The sequence below is a fragment of the Podarcis liolepis genome (assembly GCF_965112155.1).
Source record: "Podarcis liolepis genome assembly, chromosome: 6".
Taxonomy (NCBI): domain Eukaryota; kingdom Metazoa; phylum Chordata; class Lepidosauria; order Squamata; family Lacertidae; genus Podarcis; species Podarcis liolepis.
Window position 1 is genome coordinate 8701356 of NC_139559.1, and position 23032 is coordinate 8724387.

Genomic DNA, 23032 nt, shown 5'->3' on the forward strand with positions numbered 1-23032 from the left:
CGGAGTTGCTGTGCTAGGGTGACAGGGCCCGTGAATCTGTTTTAATTGCACAAAACTAGATTTCCACAGAGCCTAGGGCTTGCCGATCAGAAGGTTGGCGGTTCGAATCCCCGTGACGGGGTGAGCTCCCGTTGCTCGGTCCCTGCTCCTGCCAACCTAGCAGTTCGAAAGTATGTCAAAGTGCAAGTAGATAAATAGGCACCGCTCCTGCAGGAAGGTAAACAGCGTTTCCGTGTGCTTCTCTAGTTTGCCAGAAGCAGCTTAGTCATGCTGGCCACATGACCCAGAAGCTGTACGCCGGCTCCCTCGGCCAATAAAGCGAGATGAGCGCCGCAACCCCAGAGTCGGCCACGACTGGACCTAATGGTCAGGGGTCCCCTTTACCTTAGATTTCCAGATATGTGCTTGAATCTGTCCCACCAAACACTGACGTGAAACCCAACAAGGAAGGGGTGTTCACATCACCTGTGTTCTCTTCCTTATTCATCTCCTTGATCCGGGAACACAAGACCCGGGTGAGCCGGCCGGCCAGAGAGCTGAGCAGAGGGAAATCCAGCACATTGTACACCGTCAGTTCCAAAGGTTCGGAGGCCACATGGCGCAACTCTGCCTCGTCTGCATTTTTCACCCCTAGGAAATCGAAGTAAACCTCTGAGTCCCATGTGCAAATTAAGTAGGTACCAGGTGGACAAATGACTTGACAGCTGAGAGGTAAGAGTCATGAATTGAGACATCCTGCATCAAATGGTTTCTCTGCCACAAACTCACCTAGCTGGTCTTTGGCACAACTCTGTCTCTGAGCCTTCCTTCCATCTATCTACAACAGGGTTTCCAGCTGTTGCTGGACTACAACTTCCATCATCCCTAGCTGTGCTGGTCCCGTGGGTTTCCGTGAGGCGAGGTGCAAGTCCAGACCAAGGTCGAGGGAAGAGTATTGAGGCCGTCCGTCAAAGCTGGGTCCAAGGCAGGGAGTCCGGTGAGGTCAGGAGATCCGGCAGGACAGGGTGCAGGCCAGAACTGGCTACCAACAACATTGCTCCCACAACTTGGGACTGGGGCTGGCTGGCTTTTATCTGCCCCGAGGCATAGGGCGGCCCCAGTCCACAGGTGACTCACCTCTCCTGGCCTGGAGGCGAGCACTCCTGTGGGAACTTAGTTCCCTCCACCTCTCTGCCCTGAGCCTCTGCAGCTCAGGAGAGGCTGGAGGGTTACCGGACCCAGAGGCAACCTCAGCTTCCTCTGATGGGGCTGAGGGTGGAGCACCTGTAGGCAATGGGTTCTCCATCACCTCAGGAGCCAGAGCAGACTCAGCTGGAGCCTGCACCTGAGGATCCAGCACAGGTAAGGACCCTTCAGGCTCATGCCCCAGCCCCGGCTCAGCTGGCTCTGGAGGCGGGGAATCCTGTGCAGGCTGGGATCCCTCAGGTTCAGCCTCCGAGTCCGAATCCCAGGCCATCACACTAGCTAGCAGGACCAGTGATCAGGGATAATGGGAGCAGTAGTCCAAAAACAGCTGGAGACCTGAGTTTGGGAAACCCTGATCTACACTATGCGACTGATAATACTTACAGGGCCATGGTGAGTATAAGAATACACCGTATGAAAAGTGCCTGGAACACCCAAAAATGTATACAGGCATTCCCACCACTTACGCAGAACTGATTCGCACATGACTGTGTATATGTGCAGAGCCAGGAAATAAATAATTCAATTTTTTCTAACCTGAAATGGTGGAAGAGAGCTCGGAAGTCCTCGTGGTTCATGGGGAGACCTTCTCGAGAGCCCGAAGCGGATGAGCAAAGTGTAGAAAAGAATACTCTAAGACAGACATCCCCAAACTCGGCCCTCCAGATGTTTTGGGACTACAACTCCCATCATCCCTAGCTAACAGGACCAGTGGTCAGGGATGATGGGAATTGTAGTCCGAGAACATCTGGAGGGCTGAGTTTGAGGGTGCCTGCTCTAATGGCTCCAGAATGGCGCCCTCCAAAATGGGAGTTCTCACTGCTGCCGCGCTACCCCGCTCAACAGCCCTTGTGTGTGTTTCGCTTGCATGCACAGGGCCCTGTAATGTAATGGCTAATGGTTAGCAGGCATACTAAGGGGCTGTCAGTATGAGATGGCAACAGAGGGTCTGGCGAAGAGTCTTTTTGGTACTAGAATTCTAAAGCATTCAGGAAGAATGAAAAGTCTCCAGTTCTTGACATTTCCAATAATAATAATAATAATAATAATAATAATAATAATAATAATAATAATAATAATAATAATAATTTATTTATACCCCACCCATCTGGACAGCTCCCAACAGAATATTGAAAGCACGATAAAACGTCAAACATGCAAAAACTTCCCTAAAGAGGGCTGCCTTCTTCAGATGTCTTCTAAAAGTCAGATAGTTGTTTATTTCCTTGACATCTGATGGGAAGGCATTCCACAAGACGGGAGCCACTACTGAGAAGGCCCTCTGCCTGGTTCCCTGTAATCTCACTTCTCGCAGTGAGGGAACTGCCAGAAGGCCCTCGGAGCTGGACCTCGGTGTCTGGGAGTGGTATACTGGGCTGAGGTCGTTTAAGGCTTTCAAGGTCAGCACCAGCACTTTGGGGGGGGAAAACAAATCAGAAGCCAACAGAGACATGAACTCACCAACAGCAAATATCTCTATTCCCATATCCTTCAAGGTCTGGGCAGACGGACTGGCATCATCCTGAGATTTGCCATCAGTCAAGAGAATGATCAGCTTGGGGGCTTCTGGCCGCGCTCCAGCTTCGGGCCTCAGGTTCTGTTCCAGGACATGCGTCAGCGCCAGTCCTTGGGAAAAGAAAATATGAAAGGCAGAAGGCTTGGGTTGGGGGGACTGACATGGTTAAGCAAAAGCTTAGAGGAGGTAAGCAAGAACTGGAAGTGCCCTACTGAGCAATACTCAATTTCTCCCTTCATGTGCTCTCCATCTTATCATGGAGCTGTGGGTGACATCTTGCCCACTATGGTGCAATGTACTGTATTTCTGTTTATGTTACAATAATACAATTTTTTTGTTGCATTGACACCTGCAGTTGTTCCAACCTAATTTTGACGTCCTGATTTCATATCTGAAGTTGGTTTTGTTCTGCAAGCTCTAGTTTTTTTGCAATTCATGTTTTTCACTTTTCACCATAATCTTTCTTTTTCACAATGCAAGAATTCAATATTTTATTAAACACATAGCCAAAGTAGTACAATATGACTATAAATCTAAGTGACTTATATAGCACTGAACATGACATGTATAGCATTGAAAAATGACATGTATATCTATGTATAGCTGGAGGTATGCAAAAAAATGTATTCCCTTGGGAGTATACTGGGGAAGAATTATTATTTTTTCCATTTCCTGTTGCATGAGATTTTTCAACTGTCCTTAAATGTTCTTTCAATGCTGATTTCAAATCTGAAATCGATTTTCGTGTACGCGCTATAGTTGTCTTTCAATTTCTGACTTTTGCCAATATGTCATATTTACACTGGGGATAAGTGGACACTGACACGTTGATCTATCCTAACCAGATGATAATCATTGTTTCGCAAACTTAATTTTTCTTTATTTTTATAGTTTTGTAACCTAAATATTTTTCAGATCAGACCGTGGCTTCTTCAAGTAGACAAAAAAGTGTAAACATTTAAAATCAGCATTGAAAGAACATATAACAACAGTTGAAAATTCTCATGCAACAGAAAATGAAAAAAGAATTGTTCCCCAGTGAATTATGTCCAAATCTATGTCAATACACATAAATTGCAATATGCAAATATTATGCAAATCTTTTTTAGGGTGGGGAGGGTATGATGCAAATCCTCTTTTCTTTTTCTGGTGATGCCTAACCGGCCGCTCTACCTGACCTAGAGAGGCAGCGAGCTTTACCTGTGAATGTGTTGCCTCCTTTATACTGCAAGCTCCTCAGGGCCTCTAACACCTCATCCCGGGTGGAGTATGTATTCAGGTCCCATTCTGTACGTGGGTCACTGCTGTACTGGGATAAGGCTGGAAGGGGACAAGGAAGCCAACAGGAAGTGGTCAGAGAACAAGCCTGCAGGGGGCGCAGTGGAGACAGGATTCTAGCTTTGGTTGTAAAAGATGGAATTTTTTTTTTAATAAATTTTTATTGATTTTCGTCCAGTTATACATTTTGTCCAAAATACAACAGATTATAACAATTTTAGACTTCCTTCAGCGTCTCTGACAATCATCCATAATTATAACTTTAATACACATTCCCTTTTTTCATATTGCCATTTGTCCCTCCCTGCTCTCATTATTTCTAATAAACAATACTTATTTGTTTTTTTTTACAGTGCCTCTTGAAATCCCATTAGCGTTGTATTTACACCACAGGTATTTTCCAGATAACCCACAAATTTTCCCCAGTCCTCGATGAACTTTTGATCTTTGGTATATCTAATTTTCCCAGTTAATTTGTCCAGTTCCGCATAATCTGTCAGTTTTAATCTCCACTCTTCTACCGTTGGTATTTCCTCTTGAGTAAAAGAGTAAAAGATGGAAAATTGTTATGGTTTCTCCAGGTAGCCTTGGGAGACTCACATCTGTGACTTCTAGCTCATCATTTGCAAGACAGGAGCAACGTGGACCCCTATCATAGAGGTATTACAGAGAGGAACAAGCAAAAGTATGTGAAGTTTCTCAGGTTTAAAGCCTAGTATAAACTGAAGTGTCTCCATCTCTATTTTTTGTTGGGTCCAAAACTGCTATATGAACAAATGCCATGTCTGCATTCATAGAATTCTAATAACTGTAGTTAGATGAGCAGTTAATTATATTTTTGCACAGAACACTATTATTTTATTCATTTATTTCATAAAATTTTATATACTCCCTAATTGTTTTTTTTAAAAAAAACAGACAAAAACCCTCAACGTGGTTTACAAAAATAATAAAACAATAAAGGTATTGGTAAAAACAGATAGAATCAACTATTTAAAACATTTTTAAAAATTAAAATCAGCTAGAGTAGCTGTTTGCAAGTTTGTTTCCAATAAGACATTATAACAAGCTCTCTGTATCTAGAAGTTGCTGTTCAATTTTATATTTCAGCTGCTAGATGTTTTGTATCAGTGCATCCTCAAATGTCTTCTCAAAAGCCCTGTTGAGCTCAATGGGTCTTACTTTAAGTTGACATGCATCAGATTGCACTATAAATCTGTAGGCCTTCATTTTTTGTCCTTTTCCCTTCCCTTTGATATTTCTATGCATTTTTAACACCCTGTGACTTAGGAACGAGGAAGGAATTTGGTTCAGTTTTGCATTTCAATGTGAACCTATCTAATTTGAACTTCAGTCAACCAAAATCCCATCCTTCAAAATTTGCACCTCTCAAAATTTTGTGATAGAGGTTTTCCAAGCCTCCCTCACAAAAAAGGTGTACAAAAATACATTTATTAGAGAAAATAGCATACAAAAATACATTATATTGGGAGAGTTGCTTGCCAAAACATATGTACCAGGAGGAATATGCACTGAAATGCTGAGAATTAAAACTTTAAAAAGCAAACAGGTGCAAAAAATGTAGGAAGTGAATCTAAAGCTGGAAAAATGAGACATTGAAATGGACAGGTTTCCCTCCTATGGCTTGTATTACCAATATTTTATCTACCGTAATTTTTGCCCTATAGGACGCACTTTTCCCCCTCCAAAAATGAAGGGGAAATGTGTGTGCGTCCTATGGGGCGAATGCAGGCTTTCGCTGAAGCCTGGAGAGCGAGAGGGGTCGGTGCGCACCGACCCCTCTCACTCTCCAGGCTTCAGGAAGCTATCCACAAGCCATGGGAGAACTGTGCGACTTCGCGCAGCTCTCCCACGGCTTGCGGAGAGCTGCCTGCATCCCAACGCCTGGGGCGCGCTGAGCTCAGCACGCCCCAGGCTTCGGGCTTCGCGCAGCTCTCCCACGGCTTGCGGATAGCAGCCTGTTCTGGGGGCTGGGGTCATAGAATCATAGAATAGAATCATAGAGTTGGAATAGACCACAAGGGCCATCGAGTCCAACCCCCTGCCAAGCTCGGGCTTCCCCCGCCCCAGCCCCGCACCTGGGGGGGGGGGGGAAATAATTTTCCCCCCTTATTTTCCCCCAAAAAACTAGGTGCGCCCTATGGGCCGGTGCACCCTATGGGGCGAAAAATACGGTAACTTTTAATTTTGTGGCTATGTTCTGTATTTGAATATGACCATATTTTCTGCAATAACATTTATTATTATTATTATTATTATTATTATTATTATTATTATTATTATTATTATTTGGAAACGAGAAAGATAAAGAAGGTTTTGGGTCAGCTAACCATTAGGTAGCCCTGATTCCTATAGAAAAAGGATGCAATGTTTTGCATTGTCTCTGAACTGGGATACTTGGCAGAGTAAAAGCTCCTCACCAGTGGTGTGCAGTCAGTGGACCAGGGGAACTAGGTGAGAACCCTAAATGTTTCTGGCAGATGAAGGTGATAGACTATATGGAATTGGCAGAAATGACTGGCAGAATCCGGGACCAGGAAGAAGAGTCGGTGGAAGAAGATTGGAAGAAATTTAAAGATTACTTACAGAAATATTGTAAAATTAATGAATGATAGAATGGTGTTGGATAGAAATTAAGTGGTTTCTAGCTGTAATGCTTTAAGAGAATATGAAAAAAGGTCTATAAATGGGTAAAAGCTTAATGGTAAGGATTTGCTGAACTAATAAATTTAAGTGGAATACAAAAAAGGGAGGTATGAGGAGGTCCAGGGAAATAAGCTTAAGGAAAATAAGAAACGGAAAATTAATGTGTTTTTAACTGTTTTTATTTTGCATTTTTATTTTTATTTTTACATTTTTATTGTAATGTGTTAAAAAATCTTAATAAATATTTTATTAAAAAAAAAAGGAGAACCCTAAATGTTTCCTTGATGCCTCCTTCCCAAAGCCCAGGAAGCTTCTGCCCGCAATGGGAGGGAGGTGAGATGCTCACAAGCATGACAGCCCCCATCACCCTCGCAAGCTGGCACCTCTGGCCCTAACTGTCCCGCTATGAAAACGTTCCGAACACATGGCAGCTCCTCACCCACTCTTATCTTGTCCTGAGCGATGTTGAAAGGTGCAACCAAACCAGCCAGGAATCCTCGGATGAGCCCAAAGTTGTTTCTCCCGATGCTCCAGGATCCGTCGACGAGCAGGACGATGTCGGTCATTGCAGAGGTGTCACAATGAAAATGAGAAACTGTGGTGAGAGGGCGGGTTGAGAAAGGGGGTGCATAGGTGTGCTCTTCATTTAAATACGAGAATGAAAAGAATCTGCAACTCCGTGTGTAGTTAACCTTCACGGGAAGAGTAGCAACCCAAAACCTATCCACTGAGAGCCAGTGTGGTGTAGTGGTTAAGAGTGGTGGACTCGTAATCTGGGGAACCGGGTTCACTTCCCCGCTCCTCCACTTGCAGCTGCTGGGTGACTTTGGGCTAGTCACACTTCTCTGAAGTCTCTCAGCCTCACTCACCTCACAGGGTGTTTGTTGTGGGGGAGGAAGGGAAAGGAGATTGTTAGCCGCTTTGAAACTCCTTAAAGGTAAAGGGGCCCCTGACCATTCGATCCAGTCATGACCGACTCTGGGGTTGCTTTATTGGCCGAGGGAGCCGGGGTACAGCTTCCGGGTCATGTGGCCAGCATGACTTCTGGCGAACCAGAGCAGTGCACGGAAACGCTGTTTACCTTCCCGCCAGAGCGGTACCTATTTATCTACTTGCACTTTGACGTGCTTTCGAACTGCTAGGTGGGCAGGAGCAGGGACCAAGCAACGGGAGCTCAGCCCGTCACAGGGATTCGAACCGCCAACTTTCTGATCGGCAAGTCCTAGGCTCTGTGGTTTAACCCACAGTGCCACCCGTGTCCCTAAAACTTGGTTAGATGCCACAAAGTAGCTGGCAATGCTTTAACCATATGCGTGTTGTACAGGCCATAAGGACCTCTTCCAACCTTATCAAGGGGAGTGCTAACATTCTCTGCTTTCATACACTGAAACTCCTTAGGGTAGTGATAAAGCTGGATATCAAATCCAAACTCCTCCTCCTCCTCTTCTTCTTCTCTGGAAGAACCTACAGAGGTGCTGTGATCTCTGGCACACCAACCTTTGCTGTAGAGCATGAATAGGGAGCATGTAGGTTCTAGATGCCCAACTCACTCCCCCCAGTGCCGGATTTACATACAGTGGTACCTCAGGTTACAGATGCTTCAGGTTACAGACGCTTCAGGTTACAGACTCCGCTAACCCAGAAATAGTACATCGGGTTAAGAACTTTGCTTCAGGATGAGAACAGAAATTGCGCGGCAGTGGTGGCAGCAGGAGGCCCTATTAGCTAAAGTGGTGCCTCAGGTTAAGAACAGTTTCAGGTTAAGAACAGACCTCCAGAACGAATTAAGTTCTTAACCTGAGATACCACTGTATAAGCTAAACAAGCTATAGCTTAGGGCCCCACTCTCTTGGGGGCCCAAAAAAAATATAAAGGGGGGAAAAACTGGATATACATTTCCAAAATATAAGATAAAAAACAAATAAAATAAAACCTACACACAGCAACAGTTTTGTGTTGTGTAGGCTCCTATGATGTAAGTAATGGGCCCCGCCTGCTAGCCTGTTCCCTAAAATATCACTGGTTTGCTCATTTCTATATATAGGGTGCCCACATTCTGCTATTTAAAATTATTAGTAGTTTGCATCATATATTTACACCTATTATTATTTCATTTTATAGCAAGATTCTAGATTCTAACATTTTAAGTTAGAGCTTAATAATTATTTCACTATTAATATACTTCTTCTTAATTGTATTTCACAATTAATATATTTCTTCTTAATTGTATTTCAGTTCAATAATTACTTTGATAAAATACATATTTTGTTATGTGCAAATGGCTTTAGATACCTATTAGGTCCATAAATTACCATATAGCATATATTAAACACAAAAAACAGTGACAATTTGTTGTTGACAAAGGACAGCTGGACATATAAAGGGCCCCATTACCTTCAGTCGCTTAGGGCCTCATCAAACCTAAAGCCGGCCCTGGCTCCATCCCAGTGTGGCCAAGATCCATGGATGGTGGGATCTGAATTAGACCTGGGCTATATATTGATATATAATCCAAAGGCAGTTTGAAGTCCATATTGTGATACCAAGTTCATAATTTTTGACCTGGCAATATATTGCATTATGGGATGGGTGCTATGCAAAAATCACAATGTGGGGAAAACCGTGAAGCCACTCAATGCTTCTACATAGCTCCATCCTTATTTCAGATGTTCAGAAATTTAGCTGGCGAGACATTATGATGTTGAAAACCAGATATCGCCCAGTCCTAATCTGAAGTCCACCAACATCTAGAGGACCACAGATCCTCATCCCCCTGTACGGCCTTTCAGGTATGTGGAAGAGGAGTTAGGGATTAGGACTGGGGCTTTGACTGGGACATTCATGAAACGGCTTGTCGCAGGTGGAAATGCAACCGCACCCCCAAATGGAGAGCAGAAATTTAGAATCAAATAATGATGACAGATTGCTCTTAATCAAGCACCAGCTCGCATTGCGCATAGACCACCGGTGCGCCGGGGGCAATATGGCAACCTCCTGAAACAAAGACCTCTTAGGGAATCTGCCGTGATGTGATTTTTGTGTGTGCTGTCAGGTCAATTCCGTCACTGCTCTAATCCAGCTCTTTGTCTCTTTATCCCAGCAAGGCTTGCGTGATTGCCTAGTGCAATGTTAACTATCATTTAGCCCCTTGGGCTGAAATTATTCCAGTGATTTCTCTTTATCAGATCCAGTCTCTTTCCAGATTGTGCCTTCCAAACCATGTGCATTAACCCGCCCTCTAGCCTCCATGTTGATGGGTTGGCATTTTCTTCCAGGTATGGCAGGTAATAAGGGATTAACGCATGTTCCTGAAAACCAGGTGCACTTACTAAAAGAGCTGAAAGGATAGATCCTAGAACTGTGAGGGACCACAAGGCCCTTGATATCACAATATGGACTTCAAACTGCCTTTGGATGATATATCCAACCCCATGCAATTCAGGAATCGTTGCCCAACGTGGGGCTCGAACCCACAACCCTAAGATTAAGAGCCTTGTGCTCTACTGGGGGCGGCCACCAAGACCATATAACAGCGGTCTTGAAAGACCTACATTGGCTCCCAGTACATTTCCGAGCACAATTCAAAGTGTTGGTGTTGACCTTGAAAGCCCTAAACGGCCTTGGTCCAGTATACCTAGAAGGAGCGTCTCCACCCCCATCATTCTGCCCGGACGCTGAGGTCCAGCGCTGAGGGCCTTCTGGCGGTTCCCTCATTGCGAGAAGCAAAGCTACAGGGAACCAGGCAGAGGGCCTTCTCGGTAGTGGCGCCCGCCCTGTGGAACGCCCTCCCATCAGATGTCAAAGCGATAAACAACTACCTGACATTCAGAAGACATCTTAAGGCAGCCCTGTTCAGGGAAGTTTTTAATGTGTGACATTTTTGTGTATTTTTGGTCTATGTGGAAGCCGCCCAGAGTGGCTGGGGAAACCCAGCCAGATGGGCGGGGTACAAATAATAAATTATTATTATTATTACTGACTGAGCTACCCCAGGGCTCACTAAAACTGCAGCTACCCAGGATGCAGTAAGGGGGACCACAGGAGAACATCAATGCAGAATGATGCAACTTTGGAGGGATTCTGTAGGAGGAGATTGCCAGAGGGTTGACTAAGTGACCACTGAGCTCCCATACTACTCATCGATTTTACGTCAAAAGCTCATATGAGGACTTTTAGAGCTGGATGTTCTCTAGACACGTAGAGTTACACTTGAAAAAACAGCCATGTCAAGGAGCCTAAGAAACAAACCTCACCTCTCTGTGAGCTTTCGCTGGATGTTTTCTCTCGGGCCAGATAGTCCATTTCAAATTCTGTTAGGCTTGACAGAGTCGTCTTCAGGGTTGTTGGTGCCGTTGACATCACAGTCGGCTCGGCATTTTGCAAATATTCGCTCGCCCCTTTGGAAACGGCTTTTTGCCGCCTCTTCTCTGGCTCTTCCCTTCCTGTTTCCCAAAGCATCAAAAGAAGAAGAGTTACCCCACACAGGAACGGACAATCTTTGGACGGCGTGCCTGTAACAGTGCCGGTTCTGAAGCGATTTTCAGGGGAAGTTGGGGCACATTATGAAAGAAAAACGCCTCTCTCTTGGCCGCTGGCATTTTGTTTTCCAGGAATACCTCTCGACGATGCTATGCCATGAAATAAAGTCATAAATAATAACAACAATAACAATAAAAATAAAAAATCCAAGGGGAAAACAAAATGGCGGCCAGCATTCATGGGGCCAAAAGGGTAATGGTGAGTTTTGCCTCACCCCTCCAAGATAGCCTGCCTGCTTCCCTAAAATGTAAGAAAGGAAGGAGAATGTGACTCCCCTCCCTTTCACCCTCTCCCCCAAAATGTCAGCTGAATGTCCAATTCTTGAACCTTCAGCCCAGGTGTCGTTCAAACCCCATTTCCTCTACATACTTATCACAGTTGGCGTGTCACTGCGGGTGGGTGGTGAAGTGGCCTCAGTCTCCAGGGTGTATTCATCTGCTGGGGTCTCTAAAGGCACCTCTGCCTTTTCTGGGGCGCCTGTTGGTTGCCTCCTGTTACTTCTGGCTTGGGAGAGGTTCTTCAGCTCCTCAACTGCAATGGCGAAAGCGGTGGTGGCAATATTGGAAAACAAAAACTTGCTGGCTCTTTTGGGGGATGCCTCACTCTGACAAAAGGGCTGGAGCTGCGCTCCCCAGTGTTCCCCCTCCACTTCTCCACTTCTGCTGAACCCCAGCCATCGATAAATACTCCCCCAGCTGAATGTCCAATTCTTGAACCTTCAGTCTCAGGCATGGTCTGAACAGCACCCTATTTTGAAGGTGCTCCTCACACATTGGGGTTCTTGACCATTCCTCGCACTGGGATTCTGCTTCCACCCAGTGGAGCCTGGTGCATTATGGGCAATGGAGCACCGCCTTGTCAACCTCAGTCAGCCCCCACCTGCCTGCCCCCTTGTTTACAACAAGGGGGCAGTGCTCCCTAACAGCTTCCTCAGTCCCAGTGCTGCCCTTGTAGAATCCAGCAAGGAAGTGGATGGGGGCAAACTAGAATTAATTGGCTCCGCCCCCCATTTGTTGTGGTCCCATCTACTGCTTATCTCCCTGACTTCCACCCTACCAATCCCAGTGGGGGGCAGACACTACAGCTTCCACTTTTCCTCTCTGAGCTTTGCCTCCATTGGCCAGTTCTCAAGCAGTGACTCTGTTTGTTTGATCCAAGTTCTAGTTTCAGGTAGGTGGCCGGTTCGTAGTTGAAACAAAATAAAAAAAATTCCTTCCAGTAGCACCTTAGAAAGGTGAAGGGACCCCTGACCATTAGGTCCAGTCGTGGCCAACTCTGGGGTTGCGGCGCTCATCTCGCTTTATTGGCCGAGGGAGGCGGCGTACAGCTTCCGGGTCATGTGGCCAGCATGACTAAACCGCTTCTGGCGAACCAGAGCTGCGCACGGAAACGCCATTTACCTTCCTGCTGGAGCAGTACCTGTTTATCTATTTGCACTTTGATGTGCTTTCGAACTGCTAGGTTTGCAGGAGCAGGGACCGAGCAACGGGAGTTCACCCCGTCGCAGGGATTCGAACCGCCGACCTTCTGATCGGCAATTTCCAGGCTCTGTGGTTTAACCTAAGTTTGCTTTTGGTATGAGCTTTTGTGTGCATGCACACTTCTTCTTCATCATCATCATCATCATAAATTTTATTTTTACCCCGCCCTCCCAGCCAAGACCGGACTCAGCGCGGCTAACACCAGGTATAAAAACAATTGATTAAAATACAACTTAAAAACAAGATTAAAGTACAACATTAAAATGCAGTGGAATAAGTTCTGAAGAAGTGTGCATGCACACGAAAGCTCATACCAGTAACAAACTTAGCTGGTCTCTAAGGTGCTACTGGAAGGATTTTTTTTATTTTGTTTGATCCAAGGATCCCCACTCTGTCCCTGTGCTGCTAGGTCAGCCTTTCTTCTGCTCTGGACCTGAAATTGCCCCCTAGCCAAGACTTGAGCATCACAGTCCGCAGCACCGAGAGATCAAGAGAGTGAAAGCCACACTTACTCACAAATTTCCTCTTGACAAAGAGGGCCTCCTGAGAACCGTTGAGGATGTAGATCTGCAAGGTATACTCTTTCGTGGGACTCAACCCTCCCACCGTCGCTTTGGCAGTCTTGGTTTTCAGCATGACTTCCTGCTCAGAGTCACCTGGAGCAGCCGGAAGAGAAGACCATGAACTTTTTTCAACAAGGAACATATTGCCTGACTCTTGATGGTGGGAGTCGGTCCCTTCGAACTCTGCAATTCTATGTCACCTATTGCCTGACTCTATATGGTGGGAGATTTGAGGCACATCCACTTTGAGTGTTCCACTTTAGCATCTATATAGTATAGCATCTAGATCAAGGGAAGTAATAGTGCCACTGTATTCTACTCTGGTCAGACCTCACCTGGAGTACTGTGTCCAGTTCTGGGCAGCACAATTCAAGAAGGACACTGACAAACTGGAACGTGTCCAGAGGAGGGCAACCAAAATGGTCAAAGGCCTGGAAACGATGCCTTATGAGGAACGGCTAAGGGAGCTGGGCATGTTTAGCCTGGAGAAGAGCAGGTTAAGGGGTGATATGATAGCCATGTTCAAATATATAAAAGGATGTCATATAGAGGAGGGAGAAAGGTTGTTTTCTGCTGCTCCAGAGAAGCGGACACGGAGCAATGGATCCAAACTACAAGAAAGAAGATTCCACCTAAACATTAGGAAGAACTTCCTGACAATAAGAGCTGTTCAACAGTGGAATTTTCTGCCAAGGAGTGTGGTGGAGTCTCCTTCTTTGGAGGTCTTTAAGCAGAGGCTTGACAACCATATGTCAGGAGTGCTCTGATGGTGTTTCCTGCTTGGCAGGGGGTTGGACTCGATGGCCCTTGTGGTCTCTTCCAACTCTATGATTCTATGATTCTATAATTCTAGGTGAATGTTGCCCTTTAATAAACCACAACAATCCCCATAGAATTAATTGGTATAACATGGAGCCAAAGCCTGAACAGGCAGCCTATGAGCATATGCAGAGCGTCTTGCCAAAAGAAAAGAGATGTTCAATCGTGAAGCTGCACAGTATGTTCTATTGGACTTCGGATGGATCAGTCAACTTGGAGTATTTTTTATTTTAAAAATGTGTTGGGTGTTGAAAGGGGAAGGAGCATAAACAGAGAGCCTTGCAAAAAACCAAAGGAGGAATGCAGTCATGAAGTCACCTTAATGAGACAAGGGAAGGGAGCCTCTGGGCATATGCTGAGTGCAAGGTAACCCGAGGAGCCTGAGTTACCAGACTTCATATCAATAAACTCTCAAGGGATGGGGAAAATGTAAAACAAGAGTGCCATGGGTATTGAAAGGGGAGGAAACAGTGAAACCTGCACATACCCCTTGTGTCAAAAAGGCAATGATACAGCTGCTCAGCCTACTGCAGAGCTTGCAGATATGTCTACAAAAGCGCTTTTAAAAAACCCCAAACCGCAGAGCTTCAAAGGCTGCAGTATGTACACAGACTTAACCTCAGAAGCTGGAGCTTCTGTCTGCTTTTTCATAAAGGTCCTAAAGCTCTGGACGTTGGCTTTGGGAGAAATCCCAGGCAAAGAGTATAAACCAACCTTTGCAACCCTGGTCAGTATAATTAACTCTTCTTTGGCTCATCCCTTCCTATATTCCAAAGCATCAAAAGGAGAAGAGTTATCCCGCAGCTACAGACCCTACCTCCTTAGATTACGCAAGTATGAACAGAAGAGGAAATCTTGCAGGGTCCAACAAGGTGCCTACAAGAAGCTCACAAGAAGGACTTAGAGGTTTTAAGCAGATGTTACTCAGAGGCATACCACTGCTAAGGCTGCAATGTTCATGTTCATAAGCACATTAGCTTTCTCATTTCACAGCAAACATGACGGATATAAACTATGAACACTTCTCACTGTCTTGTGAGCAGCTTTTTTTCTAAAGGCAAGCACAATTAAGCAGCTGAGTTAATTACATCACAGATAATGTGCTCAACGGATCAGGAATGCGGTAGCACCCACGAAAGTCTTGGAATGTACCCAGAGGAAGTTTGTATCTGATATTGCAAACCTATTATTATTATTAGCTCAAGGGGCTGGAATGACAAGCCTGCATATTTTCCAAACTTGTCGGAATTAAAAACAGGAGGGGTAACGATCCAAGAGGACAGGGGAAAACTTTGAAAACAGAGCCATTCCACCATTGACCACAACTGTGTATGCACTATACCAGGGGTCGGCAAACTATGGCCTGGGGGCCGGATGCAGCCCCCCAGGCTTGTAAATCCAGCCGGCAGACCCTGCCACCCGCTCGGTCAGTCCCCTCGTGCTGCAGATGCCTCGCTGCGTGGGGACTAACTTCCGCAACACTGGCATGGCTTCTGGGTAGGCGGCGACGCTGGCACAGCTTCGGATTGGCTGCAGGAAGTTTCTTTGGAGGTTTGTTTGTAAACCAAAACAGGTTGTAACTCAAGGCTATCACCAATGGGGGCCTCCCAAAAAAAGGGTTGTAATCGGGAAAAAAATGGGTTGTAATCCAAAAAAAGGACACGCACTTCCGGGTTTGACATGGTTGTAATCCAAAATGGTTGTACAGTGGATGCTCGGGTTGCGAACATGATCCGTGCAGGATGCACATTCGCAACCCACGTCTGCGCATGCACGGGTTGAGATTTGGCACCTCTGCACATGCGCAAAGTGCGATTTAGTGCTTCTGTGCATGCACGACTGCTGAAACCCGGAAGTAACCCATTCCAGAAGTTCTGGGTTTCGGCAGTCTGCAACCCGAAAAAGCACAACCTGAAGCAGCTGTAACCCGAGGTATGACTGTAATCCAAAACTGTTGCAAACCAAGATACCACTCTATCTTTCTGGGATGAAACGCACCCTGACCTCCTCACCATGTACCTGCCATGGGCTTCACGCGAACTTTGTATCCGTTGGAATTTCCTTCCGTTTCTTTCCATTTCATCTGCAACCTGTCTTCTGAGAGGACAGTCAGTTTCAACCGGTTTGAGCCTGGGGAGGAAAGCATCAACGCCTTTTAAACTGGAGACAGAGAGGTGCTTTCTTTCATACTCTGGGGAAGCGTGGGGTAAGGCGACCCTGAAGGGAAACTGGTCTTAAGGTTATATATTGAAAGTAATGCCTTGAACTTGGCCCGGGAGCAAAAATTGCAGATCATGCAGGGCTGTGTGTGTGCGCTTAGCCTGGGATGAGATTGCTGGCTGGCTGCTTGCCTTTAAGGGTGAAGGTCAGCAAGTGAGCATGCACATGCATGGAATCGGGTCCCATTCCATGTGCTCTTTTAGTCCTTGAGGTGTTTTGTAGTTTAATTGGGGAAATTCCACTGGAGTATACTAAGTGCTCTCTCAGCTCCCTGATGGGTTGATCATTAACAGTTGTTGTTCTCTGCTAGCTAACATGTGAGTGTTTAACCTTAGATCAGGACACAAATGTATTGAATTTCAAATTGCCATTTTGAAGGAAATTGCCTTTAGTCTTTGTTTAGGCTCTGTGAGGGGGAGATGCCTCTCCAGGACCTCAACAGCTTTAGGGGTTGGAGTGCAGGCTAATGGAGCCTGTGTGCGTGTGTGTGAGTGAGAGAGAGAGAGAGAGAGAGAGAGTGAGAGAGAGAGCTATATTTGTCAGCTCTGATTATAAGTTATTTTACTTCTTATAAGATGCTGAGTCTCTGCTTGACGTGAACAAGATATTGTACAATTGTTTTTTGGTCTGTTTTGAAGGAAGTTCTGCAAGTAACATTTTGAATCAATCTAATGGGTCTAATAATAATAATAATAATAAATTTTATTTATATCCCGCCCTCCCCAGCCGAAGCCGGGCTCAGGGCGGTTAACAACAATAAAACAGTATAAAAGTATAACATAAACAACACTCTAAAATCATTCATTGTAAAATTAATTAATTCAGGCCACTGGCAACCATTGGGCCAGAGCTCCGCGAAGATTGCCGGGGGAGGGAGTCAGGCTGTGCCCTGTCCAAAGGCCTGGTGGAACAGCTCTGTCTTGCAGGCCCTGCGGAAAGATGTCAAGTCCCGCAGGGCCCTGGTCTCTTGTGACAGAGCGTTCCACCAGATCGGAGCCACAGCCGAAAAAGCCCTGGCTCTAGTTGAGGCCAGCCTAACTTCTCTGTGGCCTGGGACCTTCAAGATGTTTTTATTTGAAGACCGTAAGTTTCTCTGTGGGGCATACCAGGAGAGGCGGTCCCGTAGGTCCGAGGGTCCTAGGCCGTATAGGGCTTTAAAGGTTAAAACCAGCACCTTAAATCTGATCCTGTACTCCACCGGGAGCCAGTGCAGCTGGTGTAGCACCGGGTGAATGTGATCTCGCAGCGAAGACCTCGTAAGGAGTCTCGCTGCAGCATTCTGCACCCGCTGGAGTTTCTGGGTCAGTCTCAAGGGCAGCCCCACGTAGAGCGAGTTACAATAATCCAATCTGGAGGTGACCTTCGCGTGGATCACAGTGGCTAGGTCAGGGCGAGAGAGGTAAGGAGCCAACTGCTTAGCTTGGCGGAGATGGAAAAATGCCGCCTTTGTTATAGCTGCAATCTGCGCCTCCCTGGAAAGGGAGGCGTCGAAGATTACACCCAAACTCTTAACAGATGGTGCTGGCACTAATTGCGCCCCCGCAAGAGATGGGAGTTGCCCCCCCAATCCCATATCGCCCCGTCCTAGCCACAGGACCTCTGTCTTCAAAGGATTTAGCTTCAACCGGCTCCCACGTAACCACAGCTTCCAAACATCTGGTCAGTGTGTCTGGGGCCGAGTCAGGATGGCCATCCATCAACAGATAGAGTTGGGTGTCATCGGCATACTGATGGCAACCCAGCCCAAAACTCCGAACAAGCTGGGCGAGGGGGCGCATAAAGATGTTGAAAAGCATCGGGGAGAGTATCGCACCCTGAGGTACTCCACTCACCAAGGAGTGGCGCGATGACAATTCCCCCCCAAACGCCACTCTCTGTCCCCGACCAGAGAGAAACGAGCGCAGCCATTGAAGGACTGTGCCCTGGATCCCCACGTCGGCAAGGCGGTGGTCCAGAAGTTCGTGTTCGACCATGTCGAAAGCTGCTGATAGATCTAGAAGAATCAGCAGCCCCGACCCGCCTCGATCCAGCTGTCTACGAAGATCATCTGTTAGGGCGACCAGAGCCGTCTCGGTCCCATGACCAGCGCGGAAGCCGGACTGGAATGGATCCAAAGCCGATGTTTCATCCAGAAACCCACCAAGCTGTTCGGCAACCGCTCTCTCAATCACCTTACCCAGGAACGGAAGATTCGAAACCGGGCGGTAATTGGATAGATCTAAAGGATCTAATGATGTTTTCTTTAAGAGCGGGCGCACCACTGCCTCCTTCAGTTCCCCTGGGAATGTCCCTGTGCCAAGGGACAAATTGATGATATCCCCCAGGAGGGCCCGCACCTCGTCTGGACACGCTCTAATCAGCCAAGACGGGCACGGGTCGAGAGGACAGGTGGTGGGCTTTCCAGCTCGGAGGAGTCTGTCCACATCGGCTAGGGATATCCGGTCGAAGTGGTCCAATACTGGACCCGAGGACAGTCGAGGGGCCTCCAGTTCCTTTATTGTATCCAAATTGGCAGGGAGGTCATGGCGGAGCAACAAGACCTTCTCCGCAAAAAAGCTTGCAAATGCCTCACAGCTAAGTGTCAAATTGTTATTTAAATTTGGCTGTCCCACAAGGGACGTTAAAGACCTGATTATACTAAATAATTGCGCTGGGCGAGAGCTAGCGGATGCAATGGAGGCCGAGAAGTATGACTTCTTAGCAGCCTTCACCGCCATCTCGTAGGTTTTCATAAAAGCCCTATAAGGTGTTCTTGAGGCTCCGTCACGGGCACCCCGCCATACTCGCTCTAGCCGTCTGAGGTCCCGCTTCATTTTCCAGAGCTCCTCGGTAAACCAGGGAGCCCGGTTTCTGCGGGGTCGCAGAGGGCGCTTAGGTGCGATCTCATCGATGGCTGCCAGGAGTTGGGTATTCCAGCCCTCAACAAGCTCAGTCAATGAGTCGCCAGGGGGAGCAAGGTCCCGCAAGGCTTGGCGGAATCTATCAGGGTCCATCAGCCTCTGCGGGCGAGCCCAAATTGGCTTGCCACCTAAGCAGGGTGGGGGCGGAAAGTCAATCCTGGCTTTCAGAGCATAGTGATCAGACCATGGCACCTTCATCGAAGGAGACATGATCACATCTATACCTACGCCAAATATCAAATCCAGCGTGTGGCCTGCTTGATGCGTGGGGCCCGAAACAAACTGGGAGAGCCCTAGTGTCGCCATGGAAGACACCAGGTCCAGAGCCTGTGAGGAGGGAGTGGCATCAGCATGGATGTTAAAGTCCCCCAATACCAATAGGTTAGGGAACTCCAAGGCCCAGCCGGCCACCGCCTCCAATAGGCCTGACAGGGTGGCTGCTGGTGCGCTAGGTGGCCGGTACACCAGCCAGACAGCCAAGCTCTCCTCGGAGCCCCACACTAGGCCAACACATTCAATGCCGGGGATCGATGGCGATGGTAGAGCCCTGAAAGGACAATCTTCCCGGATTAATAATGCCACCCCTCCCCCCCGGCCCACAGTCCGCGACTGGTGGAGGACGGAGAAACCCGGGGGCGCCATCTCTCGTAAGGTAACTGTTGCCCCTTCGCGCACCCAGGTCTCTGTCACACAAGCCAGGTCGACCCCCTGTGAGATAAAGAAATCTCGCAGGGTGGCGGTTTTATTGCCTATAGACCTGGCATTGCACAGCACCAGTGACGGAGGTGAGTAATCCTTGCTCACCCTACCCTCGTCCCTCGGGATGGGGCGCAGATTGGAAGGGGTACGAGCGTATCCATATCTCAATCCCCTTCGCCTATAACATCTGCCCCCACCGCCATACCTCCCTCGCCCCTCCACGGTAGCAATCCCAGGCCTCATAGTGGCCTCCATTGATGGCAATTAATGTTATTCTTTCGCAGCCTAAAACAATAAAACCTTAAAACAATAAAACAAAAACAACCCAGAAAACAATAAAACAATACAAATAAAACTGCAAAAATTACAAATTCATCAAAATCTAACAAATTCCCAAGCCCACCCAAACATCCATCCCACCTCCATATATAAAAATCTAAAGGGAAAGGAAAATATTTTTTAAAAAAATGTTTAAAAGAACTCTGCACCCCTACGGGTCCTCCTGGGCAGTAGCAGCATCAGTGGCAACGACCATCCTTGTGAGGCCCCACCCTGGGCCAGATAGTAGGTGGCAGGAGCAGTCCTTGTGAGGCCTGTCAGGCCCTCCCTGGGCCAGGTGGTAAGTGGCAAAAAGGAGCAGGGCCCTCAGGCACTCACACAGGGGAGTCCCCCTGGGCAGCAGGCAGCAAGCAGCAGGCAGTCCTTGTGAGGCTTCAGGCCCCGCCCCAAGACAGATGGTAAGTGGCAAGAGCAGGGCCCATAGGCACTCACCACAGGGGAGTCTTCCTGGGCAGCAGGCAGCAAGCAGCAAGCAGTCCTTGTGAGGCCCCAGGCTCTTGCCACTTACCATCTGTTGGGAGCTGCCCAGAGTGGCTGGGGAAACCCAACCAGATGGTAAGTGGCAAGAGCAGGGCCCTTAGGCACTCACCACAGGGGAGTCTTCCTGGGCAGCAGGCCGCAAGCAGCACACAGTCTAGACCCGGGGTTGGCAGGATTTATCTTGCCTGGGCCAGTTCACTCCTGCGGAGATCACTTCCGGCACTGTGGAAGTGAGTCCCCACTTCGCGCGGCGTCGGTTTAGTGCAGGAAGCGGGGACTCGCCAAGTGGGTGGCTCGGTTTGGGGGGAGCTCATGGGCCCTTTAAACGACCCCCGTGGGCTGCTTGTGGCCCATGGGCTGGAGGTTGCCGACCCCTGGTCTAGACAATTTTTATTTCAAAAAAGGAGTCAGTTTTTATGTATCCAGTTGCTTCATGCTGTGCAGTATTAATATCTGCAATATGTTGAATCCAGTTTGGGGGCATATAGCATTCTCTGCAGCCAGCTCTAACAGACACCAAGCCATTTGGATTTCCGCAATTCATTCTATGTGGGGCTTCCCTTGCACTTCATCTGAAAGTGCTGCATCACGGTTGCTGGCAGGAGTGAGACCCCATTGGCATGTAATGCTTTTAATAATAATAATAATAATAATAATTTTATTATTTATACCCCGCCCATCTGGTTGGGTTTCCCCAGCCACTCTGGGCAGCTCCCAACAGAACACTAAAAACAGAATAAAACATTAAACATTAAAAACTTCCCTAAACACGGCTGCCTTCAGATGTCTTCTAAAAGTCAGATAGTTGTTTACTTCCTTGACATCTGATGGGAGGACGTTCCACAGGGCGGGCGCCACTACCAAGAAGGCCCTCTGCCTGGTTCCCTGTAACCTCACATCTCGTAGTGAGGGAACCGCCAGAAGGCCCTCAGAGCTGGACCTCAGTGTCTGGGCAGAACGATGGGGGTGGAGACGCTCCTTCAGGTATACTGCGCTGAGGCCATTTGGGTCTTTAAAGGTCAGCACCAACACTTTGAACTGTGCTCGGAAATGTACTGGGAGCCAATGTAGGTCTTCCAGGACTGGTATTATGTGGCAGTCACTCCCAGTCACCAGTCTACACTCTTTCAAGTATACCGGGTTGAGGCCATTTAGGGCTTTAAAGGTCAGTACCAACCAGGGGCGCGGACTTATAAAAAATATTGGGGGGGGGCCGGGAAAGCTCATGAATAATAAATAAGCTCATGAATATGCAGATAAAGTGGCGCCGCCTCCTCGTGAGCGAATAGGGGAGAGCGTGCTGCGCCTATTAATCAGCTCCGAAGGAAATTGGGTGGAGCTTTTGCTCGGGAGGGAGGGCAGGAGGCATGCAGCCCGACCCTGTGCATTTTGGGCTGGGGGAGGGGCAGCGGTGGCGCTCTGCTGGAGGGGCGCCCGAGATTATTGGGGGGCGGAGCCCCCCCAAACGAATTTTTGAGGGGGCTCGGGCCCCCTCAGGCCCCATGGAGTCGGCGCCTATGGTACCAACACTTTGAACTTTGTCCGGGCTGAGCGATGGGGTTGGAGCCGCTCCTTTAGGTATACTGGCCCGAAGCTCACATCAGGATTGCTTTTCAAAAACACGAAACAGCTGAAATATCCAGCAAGACATGCGTGAGTAGAGCACTCTATACAAAAATGTATCAGAACATTGAGGCAGGTGTGGAATTGCAATAATTCAAAACTTGAAAAACCTGGGGAAAGCTTGTAGAAGAATTATTAGGGCATCGTCCTCAGGCTCCCAGACATCCTGGTTTGATAGGGAGGAAATATTTATGCAAGGGAGAGTATTCCATCACAGAAGCCCCCACCTGCAGCTCCAAGAGCCCCCAGACAGAGCCGGTTTGCCACCTGAGTGAGGAAAAAGGCCAAAGGCATCGAGTGCCTGGGAAAAGAGGTGAAGCAGCATCATGCTAGGAATTCCAAAATATCCTTTTAAATTAAACATTTTGGAGAGATGCGGCAATTCCAGTTATCCTCCTGAGCATGCAACTTTAGCTGGCAGCTTTGAAGCCACCTGTTTGGAAAAATGCGAAACTAGAGAAAGTGTAAGTAACAGCACTTGACAGCCTTTAGCTCAGCAAGAGCGGCAGGTGTGTGACTGTGCACAAACTCCCTTAGACTTCTTTGCAGGGAGGAAAGCTGCTGAATCGAGAAATGCAGGATTACAAAAAGAGAAAGAACTGGCTTCTTAAATACTTTTGGGGAGCAAGTGGAGAATCTCGATTAGACCATCTGTTTAAAAGGGGGTGTACCATTTGTGGAAATCTGCTGTAATGGTTTCAAAGTTCTGGTTATGACCTACAC

At 47.4% G+C, this 23032-nt stretch overlaps 1 protein-coding gene across 2 annotated transcripts in view; it reads right to left on the minus strand.

The window, feature by feature from the left end:
* Positions 1–23032, minus strand: part of COL20A1 (collagen type XX alpha 1 chain) — a 139348-nt gene that overhangs the window by 96831 nt on the left and 19485 nt on the right. For both annotated transcript variants that reach the window (XM_083507331.1, XM_083507330.1), the window contains exons 3-10: positions 16068–16178; positions 13179–13322; positions 11555–11716; positions 10900–11088; positions 7086–7241; positions 3902–4021; positions 2647–2811; positions 466–630 (exon numbers count right to left, since the gene is read on the minus strand). In XM_083507331.1, the coding sequence (XP_083363457.1) occupies positions 466–630; positions 2647–2811; positions 3902–4021; positions 7086–7241; positions 10900–11088; positions 11555–11716; positions 13179–13322; positions 16068–16178 (1212 nt within the window). The remainder of the gene's footprint in view (positions 1–465; positions 631–2646; positions 2812–3901; positions 4022–7085; positions 7242–10899; positions 11089–11554; positions 11717–13178; positions 13323–16067; positions 16179–23032) is intronic.